This window comes from Macaca nemestrina, chromosome 2 (assembly GCF_043159975.1).
Source record: "Macaca nemestrina isolate mMacNem1 chromosome 2, mMacNem.hap1, whole genome shotgun sequence".
Lineage (NCBI taxonomy): Eukaryota > Metazoa > Chordata > Mammalia > Primates > Cercopithecidae > Macaca > Macaca nemestrina.
Window position 1 is genome coordinate 148,200,365 of NC_092126.1, and position 19,640 is coordinate 148,220,004.

Genomic DNA, 19,640 nt, shown 5'->3' on the forward strand with positions numbered 1-19,640 from the left:
GCACAATCATAGTTCATTCTAACCTTAAACCACTGGGCTCAAGCAGTCCTCCCACCTCAGCCTCCAATGTAGCTAGGACTACAGGTATGTGCTACCACACCCAGCTAATTTTTTTAAAAAATAGCTCATACAGGTGGGGGTCTCACTATGTTGCCCAGGCTGGTCTTGATTGAACTCCTGGCCTCAAGTGGTCTCACGCCTCAGCCTCCCAAAGCTCTGGGATTACAGGCATAAGCCATCATGCCCAGCCCACATTTTTTTTTTTAAACAAGTCTTTATCTTTTGGAGATACATGCCAGAATATTTGTGTATGAAATGAAATGTTGTCTGGGGTTTGCTTTAGATAGAGAGGAGATAATAGATGAAACAGACAACTTATTAGTTGGTCATTGTTGATACTGGATAATGAATAAATGGACTTCTTTATACCATTTTACTTTCTTTTTTTTTTTTTTTTTTTTTTTTTTTTTTTTTTTTTGAGACGGAGTCTCACGCTGTTGCCCAGGCTGGAGTGCAGTGGCGCGATCTCGGCTCACTGCAAGCTCCGCCTCCTGGGTTCACGCCATTCTCCTGCCTCAGCCTCCTGAGTAGCTAGGACTACAGGCGCCCGCCACCGCGCCCGGCTAATTTTTTGTATTTTTAGTAGAGACGGGGTTTCACTGTGGTCTCGATCTCCTGACCTTGTGATCCGCCCGCCTCGGCCTCCCAAAGTGCTGGGATTACAGGCTTGAGCCACCGCGCCCGGCCACCATTTTACTTTCATACTTTATTTGAAACAGGATCTTGTTATGTTGCCCAGCTGGACTTGAACTCCTGGCCTCAAGAGATTCTCATGCCTCAACTTCCCAAAGCTTTGGGATTACAGACATGAACCACCATGCCCAGCCCATAATAGAAAGTTTTAAATTTTAAAATAAAAGTATTCGTAGACTTGACTATATGGGTCCTGGTAATGCAGACTAGTGAACATAATCAGATGTTTCAGTCTTTCCCTGTTGGTACTGCTTGCCCTCTGAGCCCATTTCCTCTCCTGATCATCACTTGCTATTTCCAATCAACAGAAAAATAGAGTAGCCTACGTAGATATATAATGAGTTTATACTAAGAGGGAAATTTTAATATTATAAAGAAGTCTATACAGATTCTGGAGAGCAATCCTGAACAGAAGATTGAGGAAGCAAATAGATTAATTAATGTAATAGTGTATTCAGTATGCAATAGGTAACATTTTATGATATGGTTGAATTTCTGGAAAGGTATCTTATAAATATCAGACCTTATTTAAGGAGCCTTCCACTGATATAATCTGCCTTTCTCTCTCCCCCTGACTTTATTGCTGCCCATCTGTAGTTTTGATCTTTTTTCTCTAGGATTCTTTGCCTAGAATTGCATGGGCCTTCTGGATCTGGAACACAGATAAAGGAAGAGGATGAATGTTTTTCAGATGTTATCCCTTGCTGGAGTGATTGTAAATTCTAGCGTGTGTGTGTGTGTGTGTGTGTGTGTGTGTGTGTGTGTGTGTATTTTCTTAAGTTAATTAGCCTCTTCCAAACATAATACCTTGCCTTTCAATCAGTTTGGGACTTCCTTTATCCCTGACTGGCTGCAGTTCAGGAAAGAATATACAGCGGAGACCTAGGAGTTTCATTTTTTAATTTGTTTGTTTTTTGAGACAGAGTCTGGCTCTGTCTCCCAGGCTGGAGTGCAGTGGCGTGATCTCTTCTCACTGCAACCTCCGCCTCCTGCATTCAGGCGATTCTCCTGCCTCAGCCTCTCTAGTAGCTAGGACTACAGGCACCCGTCACCACACCCAGCTAATTTTTGTATTTTTAGTAGAGATGGGGTTTCACCATTTTGTCCAGGATGATTTCAAACTCGACCTCGTCATCTGCCCGCCGTGGCCTCCCAAAGTGCTGGAATTACAGGCGTGAGCCACCGCGCCTAGCCGAGACCTGGAAGTTTTATGTCAGATTTTATCTCTGTAGTTTTCTAAGGAATTAGTATGTGTGCTCAAATAATAGCTAAGTATTAAGTTTGAAATTTTCTAGAAAAACAATCACAAAGTGGTTATGCCTAGGATGTTTTTGAATATTGGTACAAGAACAAATGGGTTGCTACTAGATTTCCTTTTTACTTTCATATTCAGATGTAGGAAGAGTTGGAATTCAAAATGTGAAAAGCCGTCTTGAATCTCAGTAGATTCTTAAGAAATTCTTAATTCATTGAAGAGCTGTTGGTCGTGTGTGTTTTTTGGCAGGGGCGGGTCTGTGCATGTTGTTTTTAAGAATTCAGGGGTGTGTATGAGACTATCATTGCTTCTACAAGGCTGCTTAATGACAGTTTGCTGCTTGACACAACAGGCGAAAGGGGTGCCCTTTCTAGAGCAGGGATCTTGGTTTCCCTTTTTCCCCCTAGTAGTATCATTCCATGTATTTACCAGGATATGCATCGTTTAGTCCTGTCTTGGCTAAATAGATAATGGTCCTTAAGGACATAAAATAGAAGGATATTGTGCAGAAGAATTACTAATTCTCCGTAGTATATTTTTTTACTGTATTTTCCTCATCAACAGATGGAATATTTTTAAACTTAGAAGAAAAAACAAGCATTTTTCTCCAAAAGATTGAGAACCACTGCTTTTAGGTTATTAATGGTGGTCTACAATGGATTTGTTAAAAATTTGGGGCATGGATTTTTTTTTTAATGTTTTTATTATTGGTTACTGAGTATTGGAAAAGGAAATACAGTATTCGAAAACAATAATGTTCAGGATTTAGAAGTATTTTACTGAGGAAAAATAAGTTTATAAATAGACGTTTTAATGAAAAGGAAAATAGCAAATTTATGGAAATCCGAGATAGTCTGTGTTTTGCTTCACTCTGTTTAGTGCTAGAATTCTGGGCTTTGTTTGGGGTCAAACTGATATGACAGGAAAACTAACAGACATTATTAAAAGAGACAGTAACATAAATGGGAAAGTTTGAATATGGTATATGGTTGTAATTATATTTTGCATAAGAATTAAAGCAGTTTATACCAGTTGTATTCCTAACTAAAAAGTACTATTTTATCAGTTTCCTGGGACTAATTTATTATAAGTTAATTGATGACATGAGCATTTTGGCCCAAATACAGTTGAAATGTTTATTGAAACTGGATCAAAGATGAGCATATGTGTCAAGGCTTTAAAAACATTTTTCATATTAAGATTTCCAGAGAAAGTTTTTGTAATCTATAAGTTAAATATTTTTAATGCTTTAGATGATGGGAACTGTTGAAGGTCCTGGATCTCATAACAAGCCACTAGCTAGCTGATCCAAAGACATTGGCCTCATGGGCTTCTAGGAAGACAAATGTGCTCACCATTTCAAAGATTTTATTTTGCTCAGTAACCTATTAGACGTATATTAGTATTTGTTTGAGTTGGTCATTGTCTTCCATTGCTGTTACTTTTTTTTTTTTTTTTTTTTTTTTTTTTTTAATTTTAGAGACAGGATCTTGTCACCCAGACTGGAGTGCAGTGGCACAGTCATAGCTCACTGCAGTCTCAACTCTTAGTTAGGCTCAAGGGATCGGGATCCTCCCACCTCAGCCTCCTAAATAAGTAGGACTACAGGTATGCACCACCACTCCTGGCTGTCTTATTGTTGCCCAGGGTGGCCTCAAACTCCTGGCCTCAAGTGATTCTCCTAAGTCAGCCTCCCCAAAGCACTGGGATACAGGTGTGAGCCACCCTGCCTAACCCCATTGCTGTTAAAGTTTTTGTTTGTTTGTTTTTTAGACAGGCTCTGGTTCTGTTGCCTAGGCTGGAGTGCAGCAGTGCAGTCTCAACTCATTGCAAGCTCCATCTCCCAAGCTCAAGCCATCCTCCCACTTCAGCCTCCTGAGTAGCTGGGACTGCAGGTGTGCATCACCACGCCTGGCTACTTTCTTTGTAATTTTTTTTGTTGTTCAAATAGGAATCTTCCACATGCACCCAAAATATTTTTGGTTTGTGACACTTAGTGTTATTATTGAGTCGTTTTTCCATTGGAAGGTGTGCCTCAGAGTGGGTGAGCCTTTTTGCCCTAAGTCTGTCAGCACTCTAAGACTCCAAGTACTCTAAGAGGTTGCTCACTAAAAATAAGAACAGCTAGTCATCTACCTCAAATGTGAGCCATCACTTTTGTGATATAATCAGTCCTTATCTTTAGTACACAGATTTATGGAATATCACACTCACTGTCTGCCTGCTTTGGGGTGTTTCTCCTGTGTCATTCATTTTTGGATATTGGCATATAGCAAATACAGGAATGCTATGTCACAACTGTGGGTTATGTATATACTAGCAGTTAGCTCTGCTCTAAGGAGAAATTTGCATTCCCAAGAATGCAAGAAATTTATCAACAAACTTGTATCATAAAAATAATTTACAGTGATTTTTTTCTTAAAATGTTTCAATGATTAAGACTTTTTTTAATAACCGTAAGTGTATAATTGTAAAACCTAAGCATTACTCAGCAAATCTAGCAATTGTTGAATTGCATAAGCTTTTTATTCTTTGGAACTTTTGCTAAAGAATGATGACCTTTGATTTCCTGTCACCATGACCTATCATTATGATAAACATGCCCCTCTTATGTGTCCTTATACTCATTATAAGGATAAACAAGGGATAGCTCCACCCACCAGATGTCGTAGACACAACTGGTATTTTTGGAATTTTGCTGTAAACTAATCCTGGGAGGAAGAGAGATTATAGATAAATTAAGATTGGCCGTGAATTGATTGTTGATTAAAGCTGGATAGGGACCATGGGATTTTCTCTGGTTTTATATTTATTTTAAGTTTTTCACCTTAAAGTTTTGTGTTTTTTTTTAAAGATAAAAAAAGCATAAATAGTGTAAACAAAGTTTTGAAGAAGAAGAAAACAGGTTAGTAGCTAATTAACAAAAAAGTTCTTGTTCCATTCAGGCAAAGGAGTTTGGACTAGCCCAATAAGCATTAAGGAAACCATTATTTGTAGATTTCAAATAATGGAATGATAGTAACCAAAGTTATGTTCTAGAAGGGGTAACGTCATGGAAGAACGTAGAGTAGATTGGAGGGTTCACACCCCAGAGGCAGTGAGACCGGTTCACTGCTATTACATAATGCTACCTTGAAATCATAGGGAGGCGACTGATGTGGATTTCTGAAAGTCTGCAAAAGTTTCAAAGGAGAATAGCTCTTCACTCAGACTCTCAGTCAGTTGCTAGTGCCAGCACAACAAAAAAAGAAAAAGGGGTTTTTCCTTTCTTTGGCCAGGGCGTGGATTTGGACCATGTGGGTGTCAAAATGGAGTATACCAAGTGATTTTGTTCCTACAGTGAAAATGAAGTCTGTATTTTGTCTCCTGTCTTTTAGTAAATCAGTATAGATAAGTTTTGTTTTTTTTTTTTTTGTGTGATGGAGTCTCACTCTGTCGCCCAGGCTGGAGTGCAGTGGCATGATCTCCGCTCACTGCAAGCTGTGCCTCCTGGGTTCACACCATTCTCCTGCCTCAGCCTCCCAAGTAGCTGGGACTACAGGGGCCCCCCACCACGCCCGACTAATTTTTTGTATTTTTAGTAGAGATGGGGTTTCACTGTGTTAGCCAGGATGGTCTGGATCTCCTGACCCCCTGATCCGCCCGCCTCGGCCTCCCAAAGTGCTGGGATTACAGGCGTGAGCCACCGTGCCCAACCAAGTCTTTCTTTTTTTTTAATTATTTTCGTTAGTTTTTCCCACATGTTCTAAGATAAGTCTCTTATAATGTCTAGGTTTCTTTCCAAAGGTGATTAAAAATGAAGCATCATATTTTATACTTCTGAGGCAGAACTGCTAGAACAGAGTTTTGATTATCTGTTTGAAACGAAGCACTCAAATCTTCTAGCTTACTTGCATTTGCAGTCAGACATCTACAGATGCCAGCTAGATTACAGATGGCTAGCATAAGTTTTTTCATTACGGAAAGAAATTTAGAGCTTAGTGCAGTCTATTAAAAGAATTAAAGATTATGTCAAAGGACAACTATAAGAAAATACTTTGGTTCTGAAATACTGCTTCAGCTAGGGTTTATTTTGAAGCTCCCAGCCCAAATTTGTAGAAATGCAACCAAGATCTAATATTTAGTGTGTAAGAATTTTACAGGACATCCAATCAGTAGTAGTCTTAAAAGAGAATCTCGTAGGCTGAAGCAGGCAGATCACCTGAGCTCAGGAGTTCGAGACCACCCTGGCTAGCATGGTGAAACCCCGTGTCTACTAAAAATACAATAATTAGCTGGGTGTGGTAGTGGACACCTGTAATCCCAGCTACTCAGGAGGCTGAGACAGGAGAATTCCTTGAACCCAGGAGGCGGAGGTTGCAGTGAGCCAAGATCACGCCATCGCACACCAACCTGAGCAACAAGAGCGAAACTCCGTCTCAAAAAAAAAAAAAAAAAAGTGAATCACATAGATAAACATTGGGAATTTGCAGATAACTTTCATTTTAGGGTTTCTGGAGTTCTGTGGCGTAATCTTGGCTCACTGCAACCTCCACCTCCCGGCTTCAAGCGGTTCTCCTGCCTCAGCCTCCCAAGTAGCTGGGATTACAGGTGACCACCACCACGCCTGGCTGATTTTTGTGTTTTTAATAGAGACGGGATTTCACCATGTAGACCAGGCTGGTCTCAAACTCCTGACCTCGAATGAGCCATCCGCCTCAGCCCCCCAAAGTCATGGGACTACAGGCGTGAGCAACCGTGCCCAGCCCTAGGGTTTTCTTTTAGAATGTAGAGAATCTTCTATGGAAAAGACTGTATGAGGAAAGTGAGAATTGAAGTTATTTTAAGACTGGGCATGGTACTCACGCCTGTAATCCCAGCACTTTGGGAGACCCAGGCAGGAGGACTGCTTAGAGCCCAGAAGTTTGAGATCATCGCTGGCAACATAGTGAGACCCCAGTCACTACAAAAAAATTTAAAAATTAGCCGGGAGTGGTGGTATGCACCTGTAGTCTCAACTACTCAGGAGGTTGACCTGGGAGGATCCCTTGAGCCTGAGAGATTGAGGCTGCAGTGAGCCATGGTCATACCATTTCATTCCAGCTGGGCGTTAGAGTAAGACACCGTCTAAAAAAAAAAAAAAAAAAAAAAAAAAAACAGAAAGAAAAATTCTTTTAAGGAAATTATTTAAGGAAATTTAGCCTTCTACCATGTTTATCAAGAACCTAAATGTTTGTGGAAATGTAAAATGGTTTTAACTTTATGGAGGGTGGTTTGTCATCACTAATAAATATGCCCATGCCATTCTGGCAGTTTCATTTCTAGGAATTTGTCCCAAGGAAATATTTGTGCATTTGTATAAAGAAAGGTATAAGTACATGATCGTTCAACACAACATTGCATATGTTATGGAAAAGCAGCAACAATCATAAACATCCACCTGCAGAGGACTGGTTTAAATTATAGTCGATGCATAGACTAGAATACTTGCTTAAGAGGAATTAGTGGTTTTGTACATACTCATAGAAACATATCTAATGCTGAATTAAAATTCATAGCTGCTGAATTTTAAAAAGCAGTTTACAGAGCAGTAGGGTTATCACTTACATGAGAATTTAACTTCTACTTTTTAATAGTAATATTTGCATATTTTTCCAGGCATTATTTGTATTGATACAGTCATTCACGGGGGAGGGGAACCCTATTGTGCATATTAGAACTATTAAACTGTAAGTTGTTGTTGATACTGATTTTTCTGAGACAGAGTCTCGCTCTGTCACCAAGGCTGGAGGGCAGTGGTGTGATCTCAGCTCACTGCAGTCTCCGCCTCCCAGTGTCAAGCAATTCTCGTGCCTCAGCCTCATAAGTAGGTGGGATTACAGGTGTGCACCACCATGCCTGGCTAGTTTTTTTTTTTTTTCCGTAGTGACTGTTTTGTCATGTTGGCCAGACTGGTCTCGAACTCCTGGCCTCAAGTAATCCACCTGCCTTGGCCTCCCAAAGTGCTGGGATTACAGGCATGAGCCGCTGGGCTGGGCCAAGCTTTAAGTTCTTTTCCTGCTGTATACTTAGCTACATGGTTTGCCAGATGATCACAGAACATGTGTAGTCAGGTTTTTTTCTGTACTTTGAGGATTCTTGCTGCCCATTGGCCTTCATTTTTCATAGTATTTTCCTTGAGACCAGTCAATGATAAGCTTTGTCTAAGCTAATTTAAAAGGGATTTATAAAAGAATTTATTTCTTTTTTTTTTTTTTTTTTTTTTTTGAGACAGAGTCTCGCTCTGTGCCCAGGCTGGAGTGCAGTGGCCGGATCTCAGCTCACTGCAAGCTCCACCTCCCGGGTTTACGCCATTCTCCTTCCTCAGCCTCCCGAGTAGCTGGGACTACAGGCGCCCGCCACCTCGCCTGCCTAGTTTTTTGTATTTTTTAGTAGAGAAGGGGTTTCACCGTGTTAGCCAGGATGGTCTCGATCTCCTGACCTCGTGATCCACCCGTCTCGGCCTCCCAAAGTGCTGGGATTACAGGCTTGAGCCACCACGCCCAACCCCAAGAATTTATTTCTGTAAGAGACTCCTTCACTGGTGAACTATGGAATGGGTTAGGGATTTCTTCCATTCAGGCAAGGGTGGTGTTTTCCTTCAGAGTTTGACTCATTAATTGTTAAAGACACACTTTCTGGATTTGTTTGTTTGTTTTTTGAGACAGAGTTTTGTTGTTATTGCCCAGGCTGGAGTGCAATGGTGTGATCTCGGCTCACTGCAACCTCCTCCGCCTCCTGGGTTTAAGCGATTCTCCTGCCTCAGCCTCCCTAGTAGCTGGGATTAGAGGCATGCGCCACCACACCCAGCTTGTTTTGTATTTTTAGTAGAGACAGGATTTCACCATGTTGGTCAGGCTGGTTTCAAACTCCTGACCTCAGGTGATCCCCCCGCCTCGGCCTCCCAAAGTGCTGGGATTGTAGGCATGAGCCACCGCGCCCAGCCCACTTACAGGATTTTTTCCCCCTTCATGGTTGTATAAATGCAATACTTGGCACATAGGCAAACCTAAACAGTTTGCAAGTTGCCTACCCTTTTCTACATTGGATAAAATAAACCTCTTAAAATAGCACTTAACATAGTTTATATTTATATATATATGTATATTAATAGTAGTTACTTCATGTTTGTTGAATGAATGAATGAAAAAGTAGCAAATCTACATAATGTAAATCCCAAGACAGCCAGGAATTTTGTCTAGACCTAATTGTCTAACATAGCACCAATTGGTACTTAATAAAAACAAGGCTGGGCATGGCAGTATGTGTCTGTGGTCCCAGCTACTTGGGAGGCTAAGGTGAAAGGATCGCTTGAGCCCAGGAGGTTGAGGCTGCAGTGAGCTGTGATTGCACCAGAGCACTCCAACCTGGGTGACAGACCCTGTCTCAAAAATAAAAATAAAAAACAATTAGTTATAACTCAGATGTTGCTATCTAAGGTAAGTAGTAATTACTATAATAAACAGAAGCTATACATTAAAATCTTAATTTTCTTTCCTCTGAACTCTACTACTGTAGGTGTGTAGTAGACTTCATACAAGCTAATCTTTTTGTAGCTCTGTTTCTTCATTTCTGTTTCTTCATCGGTTGGAGAAATTTTGCCTAAATTAATGAAAGTAAAAATACAGATATTAATGGCTCATAAGTGTGCACAACCCACCTCATCTATAGTAAGTAAAAGTGGCTCCCGTTTTGGGGTTTGAAAATGAAGAAGATCTGAATTCACAGAGGAGGCACGTGTAGAGATACGAGAAGTTCTTTTCCTACTCTAGTTTGGTACGTTGGTCTCACACATGTTCTGAGCCTAAGAACACAGTAGGACAGAACCTTCAGAAAGTATTGAGAGTATAACTCTTTAAAGAGGTTTAGTCAGTCTAAATTATTTGAGGGCATCATTTTTATTTGGTACTTAGAAGTCTAAAATCTTCCTGATTCTTGTTAAGGTTACAAAGAGTCTGTGTATTGTTGGTTAGTTTAACAGTAAATACCTTTTTATCATTGTTAAATGGGTTGTAAATAAAATATTTCTTTTTCTTCAGTGTTAATTTATAATCATAATATTTAGATAATAATAGTAATTATATCATTTTTGGTATGTAATCTTATCCTACTGCCACTCCCTTCTTCTGCTGCACATACTACTAAGTATGACTTGGTCTCTATAATACTCTTTTATGGAGAAGGAAATTCTTAATATAGACTAAAGTAGGATTTTTTTAAGTTGTCTTTTAATGGCCTTTTATTCTAGTAAACTTAGATTTCTTATAGACATCAGTTTATTATGCCAAGCTCAGTAGCTCCTAGAGTGAGTGTAAATTTAGGCAAAGGAATAAACTGGTATTGTAGAAGAGATGGGGGAAAAGGAAATTTTTATTTTTGCTTTAAATTACTAAATCATGGTGTTTCCTGTCTCCAGTGCTTATCCCAATCAGTGTTTCTCTCTTTTCTTTTTTCCCTTCAGTCCTTAACCCCTAAATTCTTTGCTTGCATTAATTTGCTTCAGATTATAAGCCTAATGTATACTGTTCCAAATACATAAACTTTTCACTTTATCTCTGAGTGCTCTTTTAGAGTTCATCTCTTTGTTTTCCAGTAACTCATATTTGTTTCTTCTAATGCTTCACACTTCTCTCTCTTTTTTTTTTTCATGTTTCTCACATTTTTTCTTTCCACATTATCTGCTGTAGCAAACTTGAAATACATGCTTTTGGAGAAGAATAAAAACAGTGTTTAGCCATATTCCGGTTATTAGCAGCAGCTCCTCTTTCTTCACGTATACTCAAAGGGACCAGAAAGTTATTTAAGCTCTTCGTTGCTGCAAATGCTAGTCCATGTGTGCCTATGGGTCAGCACAACAGGTTTTTTTGTTGTTTTTGTTGTTCTTGTGTTTTTTGGGGGTTTTTGTTTTTTTTTTGGTTTTTTTGTTTTTTTGGTTTTTTTTTTGGGTACAGATGAGAAAACTGAGACTGTGAGACATTCTGTGAATTTCCTAAGCTAGTTGGCAGCAGTGCCAGGATTCATAGAAATCTGGAGCAGGAAGACACACAATGAAGATTTTACTTTGAGGAATTTAGGGATCATCTATGTAAAGTGATTTTTCTGAGGTCACTAATTATGTTGTAGACTAGAACTCAAGTCTCCTAACTCCTATTATAGTGCCTTTTTTTCTTTTCTTTTTTTCTTTTTTTTTAGGAGATGGGTCTCACTATGTTGCCCAGGCTGGTCTTGAACTCCTGGGTTCAAGCGATCCTCCTGCCTCAGCCTCCCAAAGTGCTAGGATTACAGATGTGAGCCACTGCACCCAGCCTCTAATAGTGCTTTTTCCTAGCATACTTTTCTTCTCCTAAGGTAAAAGGCTGTTTGTCATGGTACAGCTACAGTGATTTTACTTGAGATATTTGACTTTGAGATGAAGATGAAGATAAGTATATAATGCAGTTGCCACATTCATTCTCATAAAAGTTGGTCATGTAGATAAGCAGTCATATATTTATTGTATTTTGGACTGTTCTGTGATTTAAAAATCATGTAGAGAGTAAAAATCATCATACCAGAAAACCCAATATTCTTTCCCCATTTCCCCTTTTTACTGTTTTGTAAAGTCATTCAAAAGATAAATCAAAGAACTATAAATGTATTTAAGAAGAAATTCAGCCTATATGTAATAAAATTTTGAATAGTCAAGTTCAGAAATTGGATTTTTAAAAAATTATTAGCTACTTTAACCCTTTTGAAATAGTCCCAAAAAGTGTTTTTCTCTTCCCGAGTTAAATTTTTTCATTTATTGACCTATTCTGTTTATCTGTTCATTTTTGTTATTTAGTAGTATATAGAAGTAGTAGATTGGGCTGAATAGATTTATTTCAGGATATATCTTAGATATTTGTGTTTTTTCATGAATCCCAGTTTAAGGGTTATTGCTTTCAAAAGGAAGAAATTTGGTTAGTTATGACTTGGCTAGTTGAAGTTTAGAGAACTGCTTTATACAGGATATTTTATTTATTTAGTGAGAAAAAACAACTTTTTATAATTTTATAATACTGTGTGAAAAACCTGATACCAAAACTTCTGAAAAAGAAACCAGGCCTAGGAGATGAGAAGTCTAGAGAAGATTATTAAATTGAGGATATTTTTAAGTTAGTTTCTAAATTAGTAAATTGTGGCTCATAAGATTAAAATAATCTGATCCTTTAGTAAGATCTGAAGTAATATTTTCGCCCTTCAAAAAAGTGATTGTTATAAGTACTATTATTGTGAGATGATACTGCTTAGTCTACCTTGTATGTCAGCCTAAGCAAGATTAGATTTTCTCTTTTCTCTAATAGATGCCAATATTTAACATTGATTTTTATCTAATTTCAAAAATATCTGTGAAATATATTTTCTGTCTCTGAATTAGAATATGTGTATATTTGTCTTTACTTGAAATATTATAGCTGGATGATAGATTTCAGAGCAATTTTTATGCTTAGGGAAGCCACTACCTCCCAAAAAGGTTTTCTTATGAGAATGAGGAAAATAAGTATACATTTTCATATTTATGTTATTATGTTGATATGCTTGGATAATTGTATTTATAAAAGTAAAAAATGTTCAGTATTTTATCTAAAATGTAATAATGGATATTGTACAGCCAAAGAAATTAAAAGAAAAAGGACACTTTGAGAAAATGGCTTGTTCTTATGTATCTGAATATATACTGTGTTCACTTATGTTTTGTCAGACACTGAAATTGAGGAAGAGAGATTTGGCGTTCTGTTGGTTTATGGAGTGAGTTGATCAGAGATTGCTCCTTGGCTGAGTTGCTGTCTGCATAGGCTGTTAACAATTGTTTCTCTGGCAGCAGATCTTGTTCATCAGGATTGCATCATTTCTGGGAGAATGGCCAAGGTCCACAGCCTCAGTACAAAGACTGTCTGAAGCATATGAGGCCTGTTCTCTTTCTGAAGCGGCACTCCTCTTCCTGCCAGTCCTCTTCACAGGATTACTGAAGCAGACTTGTTCTGAATTTCTTTCATTGGATTGGTTGTTTATTGGACTCTTGTCTCCCAGCTGCTTCCGCCTCACCTGTCTGATGCAATTTCTTCTTCTGAAATCTCTGTTGGAATTGTTCATAAAACACTTTTTGTTTGTCTTCTCTGTGAGTGACCAGGGAGATCATACAGGTCTTGTGCTTTCAGCAAGTCATATAGAGAAGAGACTGTCAGAATGATGATATAGAGACTGTTGGCCATTTCTGAACCCAATTAAAAAGATGGGGTCATTAAGAAACATTTCTGGCATGTTCTATCTAACATCCTTTCCCCTAGAAACTGTATGTAAATGGCACCTCCTAAAGAGAGTACTCGGTACTACTGGAAGGTACAGGCTGTCTCTGTTTCTGAATCCGAGAACTTACCTAGTGTTCCTGTGGTTTCTGATGGATTGTTGGGGAAATAGTTAATAAGAATTTGAAATTGTGATGCATTTTCCCCATACTGTACACTCACATCTATTTCTGTCTTTTCCTCCTTTCCTTTTTTCTTTCTTACTTGCTATTGCTTCTCCCTTGATGTACTTTATTTCTTCCTTCCTTTTACTGTTACTTTGATACTTTTTCTTTCTCTAATTCTGAGTATACTATTTTAAATTGTTTCTAAAAAATAGCTTATTTTCCAGTTTTTTAAAATTAGAAATCATAAAACATCAACGTAAATAAAATGCATGTGTTCTAATGCTTGGTAACTGGAATCCTATGAACAACTCTTTTCATGTTTATGATATGTTAATCTTTAAGCTGTTAATAACTCTGGCCAGTGTTAAATTTGACTTTTTGGAAAAAACACCAGAGACTTAAAGGATACTGATCATTTTCCCCCCAAAGTCCTGGATCACCTATTTTACCTTTCTTTTTGGAAGGTAGAAAATTAAGCCCCCTTTTTTAAGCATGTTTCCATTTGACCACACATAGAAATGACTCCCTTTTATCTTTTTTTTTTTTTTTTGAGACGGAGTCTCGCTCTGCCGCCCAGGCTGGAGTGCAGTGGCCGGATCTCAGCTCACTGCAAGCTCCACCTCCCGGGTTCACGCCATTCTCCTGCCTCAGCCTCCCGAGTAGTTGGGACTACAGGCGCCCGCCACCGCGCCCGGCTAGTTTTTTTGTATTTTTTAGTAGAGACGGGGTTTCACCGTGTTAGCCAGGATGGTCTCGATCTCCTGACCTCGTGATCCGCCCGTCTCGGCCTCCCAAAGTGCTGGGATTACAGGCTTGAGCCACCGCGCCCGGCCATCATTATTTTTTATAGTAGGACAAGAAACTAGATGATGTGGAATGAAGGGAAAGAAAGGAGTAATAAATATGGACTTGTAATTTAATGGGTGATGATGGGCCCTTGTCTGGCTGGACAGCTATCGGACATCGGGTTAAAGATCTCTGAATTTGAGAACTGTTCAGTGGAGAAGGGAGTCACCTCTTAGGAGAGAGAAAAAGGAGTCCCTTGGAAAATGAGAGAGAATTCTAATTTGAAGGAAGGGGAAGAATTAGCCAGTGACAGAAGTATTTACCATTTATGTCAAATAATTTCCTTCCCTACCCTCTCGTTTCTGGCTTTATGGAAAAATTAAAGATTAAAGGGCAAAAAATTCAGTGCTGGATGGACGTAGGGTGGTAAACAAGATAGTATAGAATGTAGGATGGTAAGCAAGATAGTATACAGAAACAAAATTGTTAATATAGCTGTAGAATTCCATTCTGTGTGTTGATCAATGTTATTTCTTTCTATACTAATTTGTGTCTCAACTTTTTCTAGGTCTTCAGAACTACTAGCAGATAATTTGGGGGGACTTCATATTCAGAAGTCTATATAAAGGTGACTGACCCAAGTAAATCCTTTTAATTTCTGTTTTATTTTTTGCATTTTAATGACTGCTGGAATCATGTTGTAGTAAATGGTGATTATAATTTACTTGGCAAATATTTCTTGAACTTCTTTATGTGTCAGTTACTGTTTTGGCCATTGGAACTACAGCAGTGGATAAAAATCCCTGTCCTCATAGAATTTATATTCTGGTAGGAAAAAACAAATTATAATAAGAAAATACTGCATTTGGATGATCTGTTAAATGTTCCTCAGTTAACATTTTAATAGTGACATTTTACAGAGAGTTACTTAGGGAAGGAACTATTCTTAGGGTAATATTTGAGAAATTCGGGGTTATTAACAGAATTTGAATTAAGAAGCCTTTTTATTATTAAATCATTAGTTAGAATGAGATGGTCAAGCTAACCTATTATAGTTGCTTTCATCAGAAGAATGAAGCAGTCATGTTAAACTAGACACGAGGAAAAAGGAATATTTTTTATGAAATAGAAATTTATAGTTACCGACTTAATTTTTTTTTTTTTTTTTTTTTGAGACGGAGTTTCATTATTGTTGCCCATGTTGAAGTGCAATGGTGCGGTCTCGACTCACTGCAACCTCTGGTTCCCGGGTTCAAGAGATTCTCCTGCCTCAGCCTCCCAAATAGCTGGGATTACAGGCTCCTGCCATCATGCCCGGCTAATTTTTTTGTATTTTTAGTGGAGACTGGGTTTCACTGTGTTAGCCAGGCTGGTCTTAAACTCCTCACCTCAGGTGATCCGCCCACCTCAGCCTCCCAAAGTGTTGGGTGTGAGCCACTGCGCCCAGCTGAGTTAATGTTTCTTAAAGTTATTTATCAGCTATCCAAAATAGCTGTGTTGGTGTAGCAATCATTTATTCACTCATTAAGATGTTATCTGAAGGAACTTTTCCATCTTTTCCTTTTAGTATATCTTTTAAAAATTGCTCTAGGAAAAATATCAACTATCATCTTGGGTTTATAACTTGTCTTTTATCTGGAAACTGTACCTTTTTTTTTTTTTTTTTTGGAGACAGAGTCTCACTTTTGCTCAGGCTGGAGTGCAGTGGCCCCGTCTCAGCTCACTGCAATCTCTGCTTCCCAGGTTCAAACGATTCTTGTGCCTCAGCCTCCCAAGTAGCTGGGATGGATCATAGGCATGTGCCAACATGCCCAGCTAATTTTTGTATTTTTAGTAGAGATGGGGTTTCACCATTAAACCGTGCATTTTTTAAATGGATATACAATAGTAATGGCTACAACAAAGGGTTTTTAATGATGTTGAGTACGGTTTTTGGTTTAAGTCTTTTACTGAAAATATAACACAATTCAGATTCCCTTTACTGATCAGGGGAGGTGTGGTGATAATCAGACTTTCTTATGATTATCTGGTCAGACAGTTTTGGGGCTTTTGTAAAAATCTGAATTATACAGTGATACTAATAGAAAGAGTTGTAACCAACAGCCCCCAGTATTTAACTGTGTCTTTTGGGTTTACTTGATGAGTGTTCTTGTTTTATCATTTACAGATTTTACTTCAGTTTCCCAAAGGCTTAGAAGATGTACTACCAAGGTCTCTGTTTGGATATACTGTTAGGGAAAGGAAACATACATGTGTAAGACTGGCCTAAAGGCAAAAAACTTTTTCTTTTTTCTTTTTTTTTTTTTTTTTTTTTTGGCGACAGGGTCTCACTTTGTTGCTCAGGCTGAGTGCACTGGCACGATCTCAGCTCACTGCAACCTCCACCTTCCAGGCTCAAGCAATCCTCCCACCTCAGCCTCCTGAGTGGCTGGGGCTACAAGTGCATGCCACCACACCAGATTTTTTTTTTTTTTTTTTTTTTTTTTTTTTGAGATGGGGTCTCACTCTGACGCACAAGCTGGAGTGCAGTGGTGTGATCTCACCTCACTGCAACCTCCCCCTCCTGGGTTCAAGCGATTCTCCTGCCCCAGCCTCCTCAGTAACTGGGATTGCTGGTGTGCACCACTACAGCTAATTTTTTTGTTTTTAGTAGCGAAGGGGTATCACCACATTGGCCAGGCTGGTCTCGAATTCCTGACCTCAGGTGATCCACCCGCCTTGGCCTCCCAAAATGCTGGGATTACAGGTATGAGCCACCGCACCTGGCCCACACCAGGTAATTTTTGTATTTTTAGTAGAGACAGGATCTAACCATGTTTCCCAGGCTGGTCTCCAACTCCCAAGCTCAAGCAATCTACCTGCCTCAGCCTCTCAAAGTGCTGGAATGACAGGAATGAGCCACTTCGCCTGGCCCAGTCATTCGCCAGCCCAGCTATATGTCACCTCCATTTGGGTATAGGAACAGGCGTATTATCATACCCAGAGGTCTCACTTCATCATCCAGGCTGGAGTGCAGTGCATGATTATGGCTCACCGCAGCCTCTACCTCCTGTGCTCAAGTGATCCTCCCACCTCAGCTCGCAAGTAGCTGGGAACACAGGCGCACATCACCATGACTGGCTGATTTTTTTTTTTTTTTTTTTTTGCTATTTTTGGAGAGATGGAGTCTCACTATGTTGCCTCGGCTGGTCTCAAATTCCTGGGCTCAAGTGATCCACCTCGGCCTCCTAAAGTGTTGGGATTACAGTTGTGAACCACTGCACCCAGCCCACAATTTTTTTTTATTTGCATTAATCTTTGTATATCAAAGTAAGATTGGAGCATCTCAGACCATCTATCATTTAAAATTTACATTAACCGGCCAGGCACGGTGGCTCACGCCTATAATCCTAGCACTTTGGGAGGCTGAGATGTGGGTGGATCACCCGAGGTCAGGAGTTCGAGAATGCCTGGCCAACATAGTGAAACTTTGTGTCTACTAAACATACAAAAATTAGCCAGACATGGTGGCGGGCACCTGTAGTCTCAGCTACTTGAGAAGGTGAGGCAGGAAAATCTCTTGAAACCAGGAGGCAGAGGTTGCAGTGAGCCAAGATTGCACCATTACACTTCAGTCTGGGCAACAAAAGTGAAACTGTCTCAAAAAATAAAAATAAAATTTACATTAACCCTCTAGGTTGATTCAGTCGGTATCATGTACTTTAAATTCCTTTAGCTTTTTTAGTATTAATAATGGTTCTAATGACTTATTATGAATCAGTGCATCAGTCATGACTCTCTTTGTAGTCTTTTTTGCAACAGTCCTTGTTAAACATGGGTCTTTGACATTCACATTGACTTTATTCCCCCTACATAAAATGCTTTTTTGTTTCATCTTTTTGATGTTTTTTTACACTACTGTAAAACTACTAATGTAAAGTCACACAAAGAACACTTGTTTCCCTCTGCACCATACCTCCAAATCTCTTAATCTATTTTTGCTTTTTTTCTACTTCAGTAATTTGAGTCTTTCTGTTCCCAAATTTCACTGGTTTATGGTCACCATGTCAAGCTATCCTCATTGCTTTTTCATACACAGTTCTTTAGTCTTTATCATGAAACTGTACTCTTCATGATTTCGGGATTTTTTTCGTTGTTTTTAAAAAACAATTGACTTTTTTAGAGCAGTTTTAGGTTCACAGGAAAATTCATCAGGAGATACAGAGATTTCCCATACACCCTCTGCACCCACGCATGCACAGCCTCCTCCTGGTTTACATTTTTGTTCGTATCTAGCAGCATATTATTACCCCACAAATAAAGTTGCTAAGATGATTGCATCTTCTCCCAAAATTATAGTTAAGATGATTTAAAAGACGGAAGAGAGTGTTCAGTGACAAAAGAAGGCAGTAAGAAACAGCTGTTTCCAATCAAGTATAAACAACCAATTGATCTCTTTTAATTTGGAAGAAATAACATTATTGACTGCTTGTGAAACTGCGTTTATTTGTGGCCTAGGGAAAAAAATGAAGATCTTGAATTTTTAAAGAGTTTAGGTAAACTAGGATATTTCTAATAACCATCCTTTATCTTAAAACTTGTTTGCTAGATCCTAGGCTGCCAGAAAATTTTGTTTGGGCAGTTTTAGAATGGGGAGAAAGCGTTGGTTAGTGAGATGGGCAGACTCTTCCTTTCCCTTCAACTGAAAAGGAAGAAAAAAGTAAGCATAACTTTTTGCCCCCTACTTTGTGAAACATTAATGAAATGCATAGTAAATCATGGGACACTGTGGCTGTATTTATTTTATAGCTATCCCTTAAAAGCCTTGTTCAAGAATGCAGAAAAATATTCAGTAGCATTTAAGATAAACTTAAAGAACCATCTGATAACTAGGTATTTATTTTACTAGATATTTTCCTTTTCTATTGTAGGATTCCTCATGTCCATAACATGTTGGATGACGCTCTGCAGCTCACCCCCACTCTCAGAGTGGTCAGTCTCCATTAATTGGACCCCGTGATTTCCAATCTCTGCTGTGTTGGACGTCATGAGCATTGCAATCCCTCTGGGAGTCACCACACCAGATACATCCTACTCAGATATGGCTGCTGGATCAGAGTAAGTGCTACTTTCTAGGTCGTAGGTAAATTACCAGTCTGTGTGGAGACAACTTTCTTATGGATAGCTAATAAGATAATATGTAGTGTTTTCTTAACCAGATCCTGTCCCACTATAATTAACATTAGACCTTTCCCTTTACCCCCATTGAAGCTGGAGGAAAAAAGGAATTAGAAGGGGAAGGAAGAGTTTTCAGAGGGGTATTTCTGGGCAAATAATTAATAGAACCAAAGTTGCAAAGTAGGAATTCATTCTCATTTATTTTAATGGGTGGGGAAAATTAGAATAAAGTAGGTA

General features: G+C 38.9%; 1 protein-coding gene across 20 annotated transcripts in view; it reads left to right on the top strand.

Annotated features, from left to right (window-relative positions):
• Positions 1–19,640, top strand: part of LOC105477647 (SET domain containing 5) — a 95,215-nt gene that overhangs the window by 15,297 nt on the left and 60,278 nt on the right. For 18 of the 20 annotated variants that reach the window (XM_024791538.2, XM_011734237.3, XM_011734231.3 and 15 more), the window contains exons 2-3: positions 14,815–14,874; positions 19,157–19,343. Coding sequence is in view for 5 of the 20 variants with exons in the window: in XM_011734231.3 (XP_011732533.1) it covers positions 19,273–19,343 (71 nt within the window). In the remaining 15 variants the exon portion in view is untranslated. Of the gene's footprint in view, positions 1–14,814; positions 14,888–15,935; positions 16,501–19,156; positions 19,344–19,640 lie in introns of those variants that run through there. The other 2 variants (XM_011734220.3, XM_011734216.3) reach the window with 2 other exon arrangements.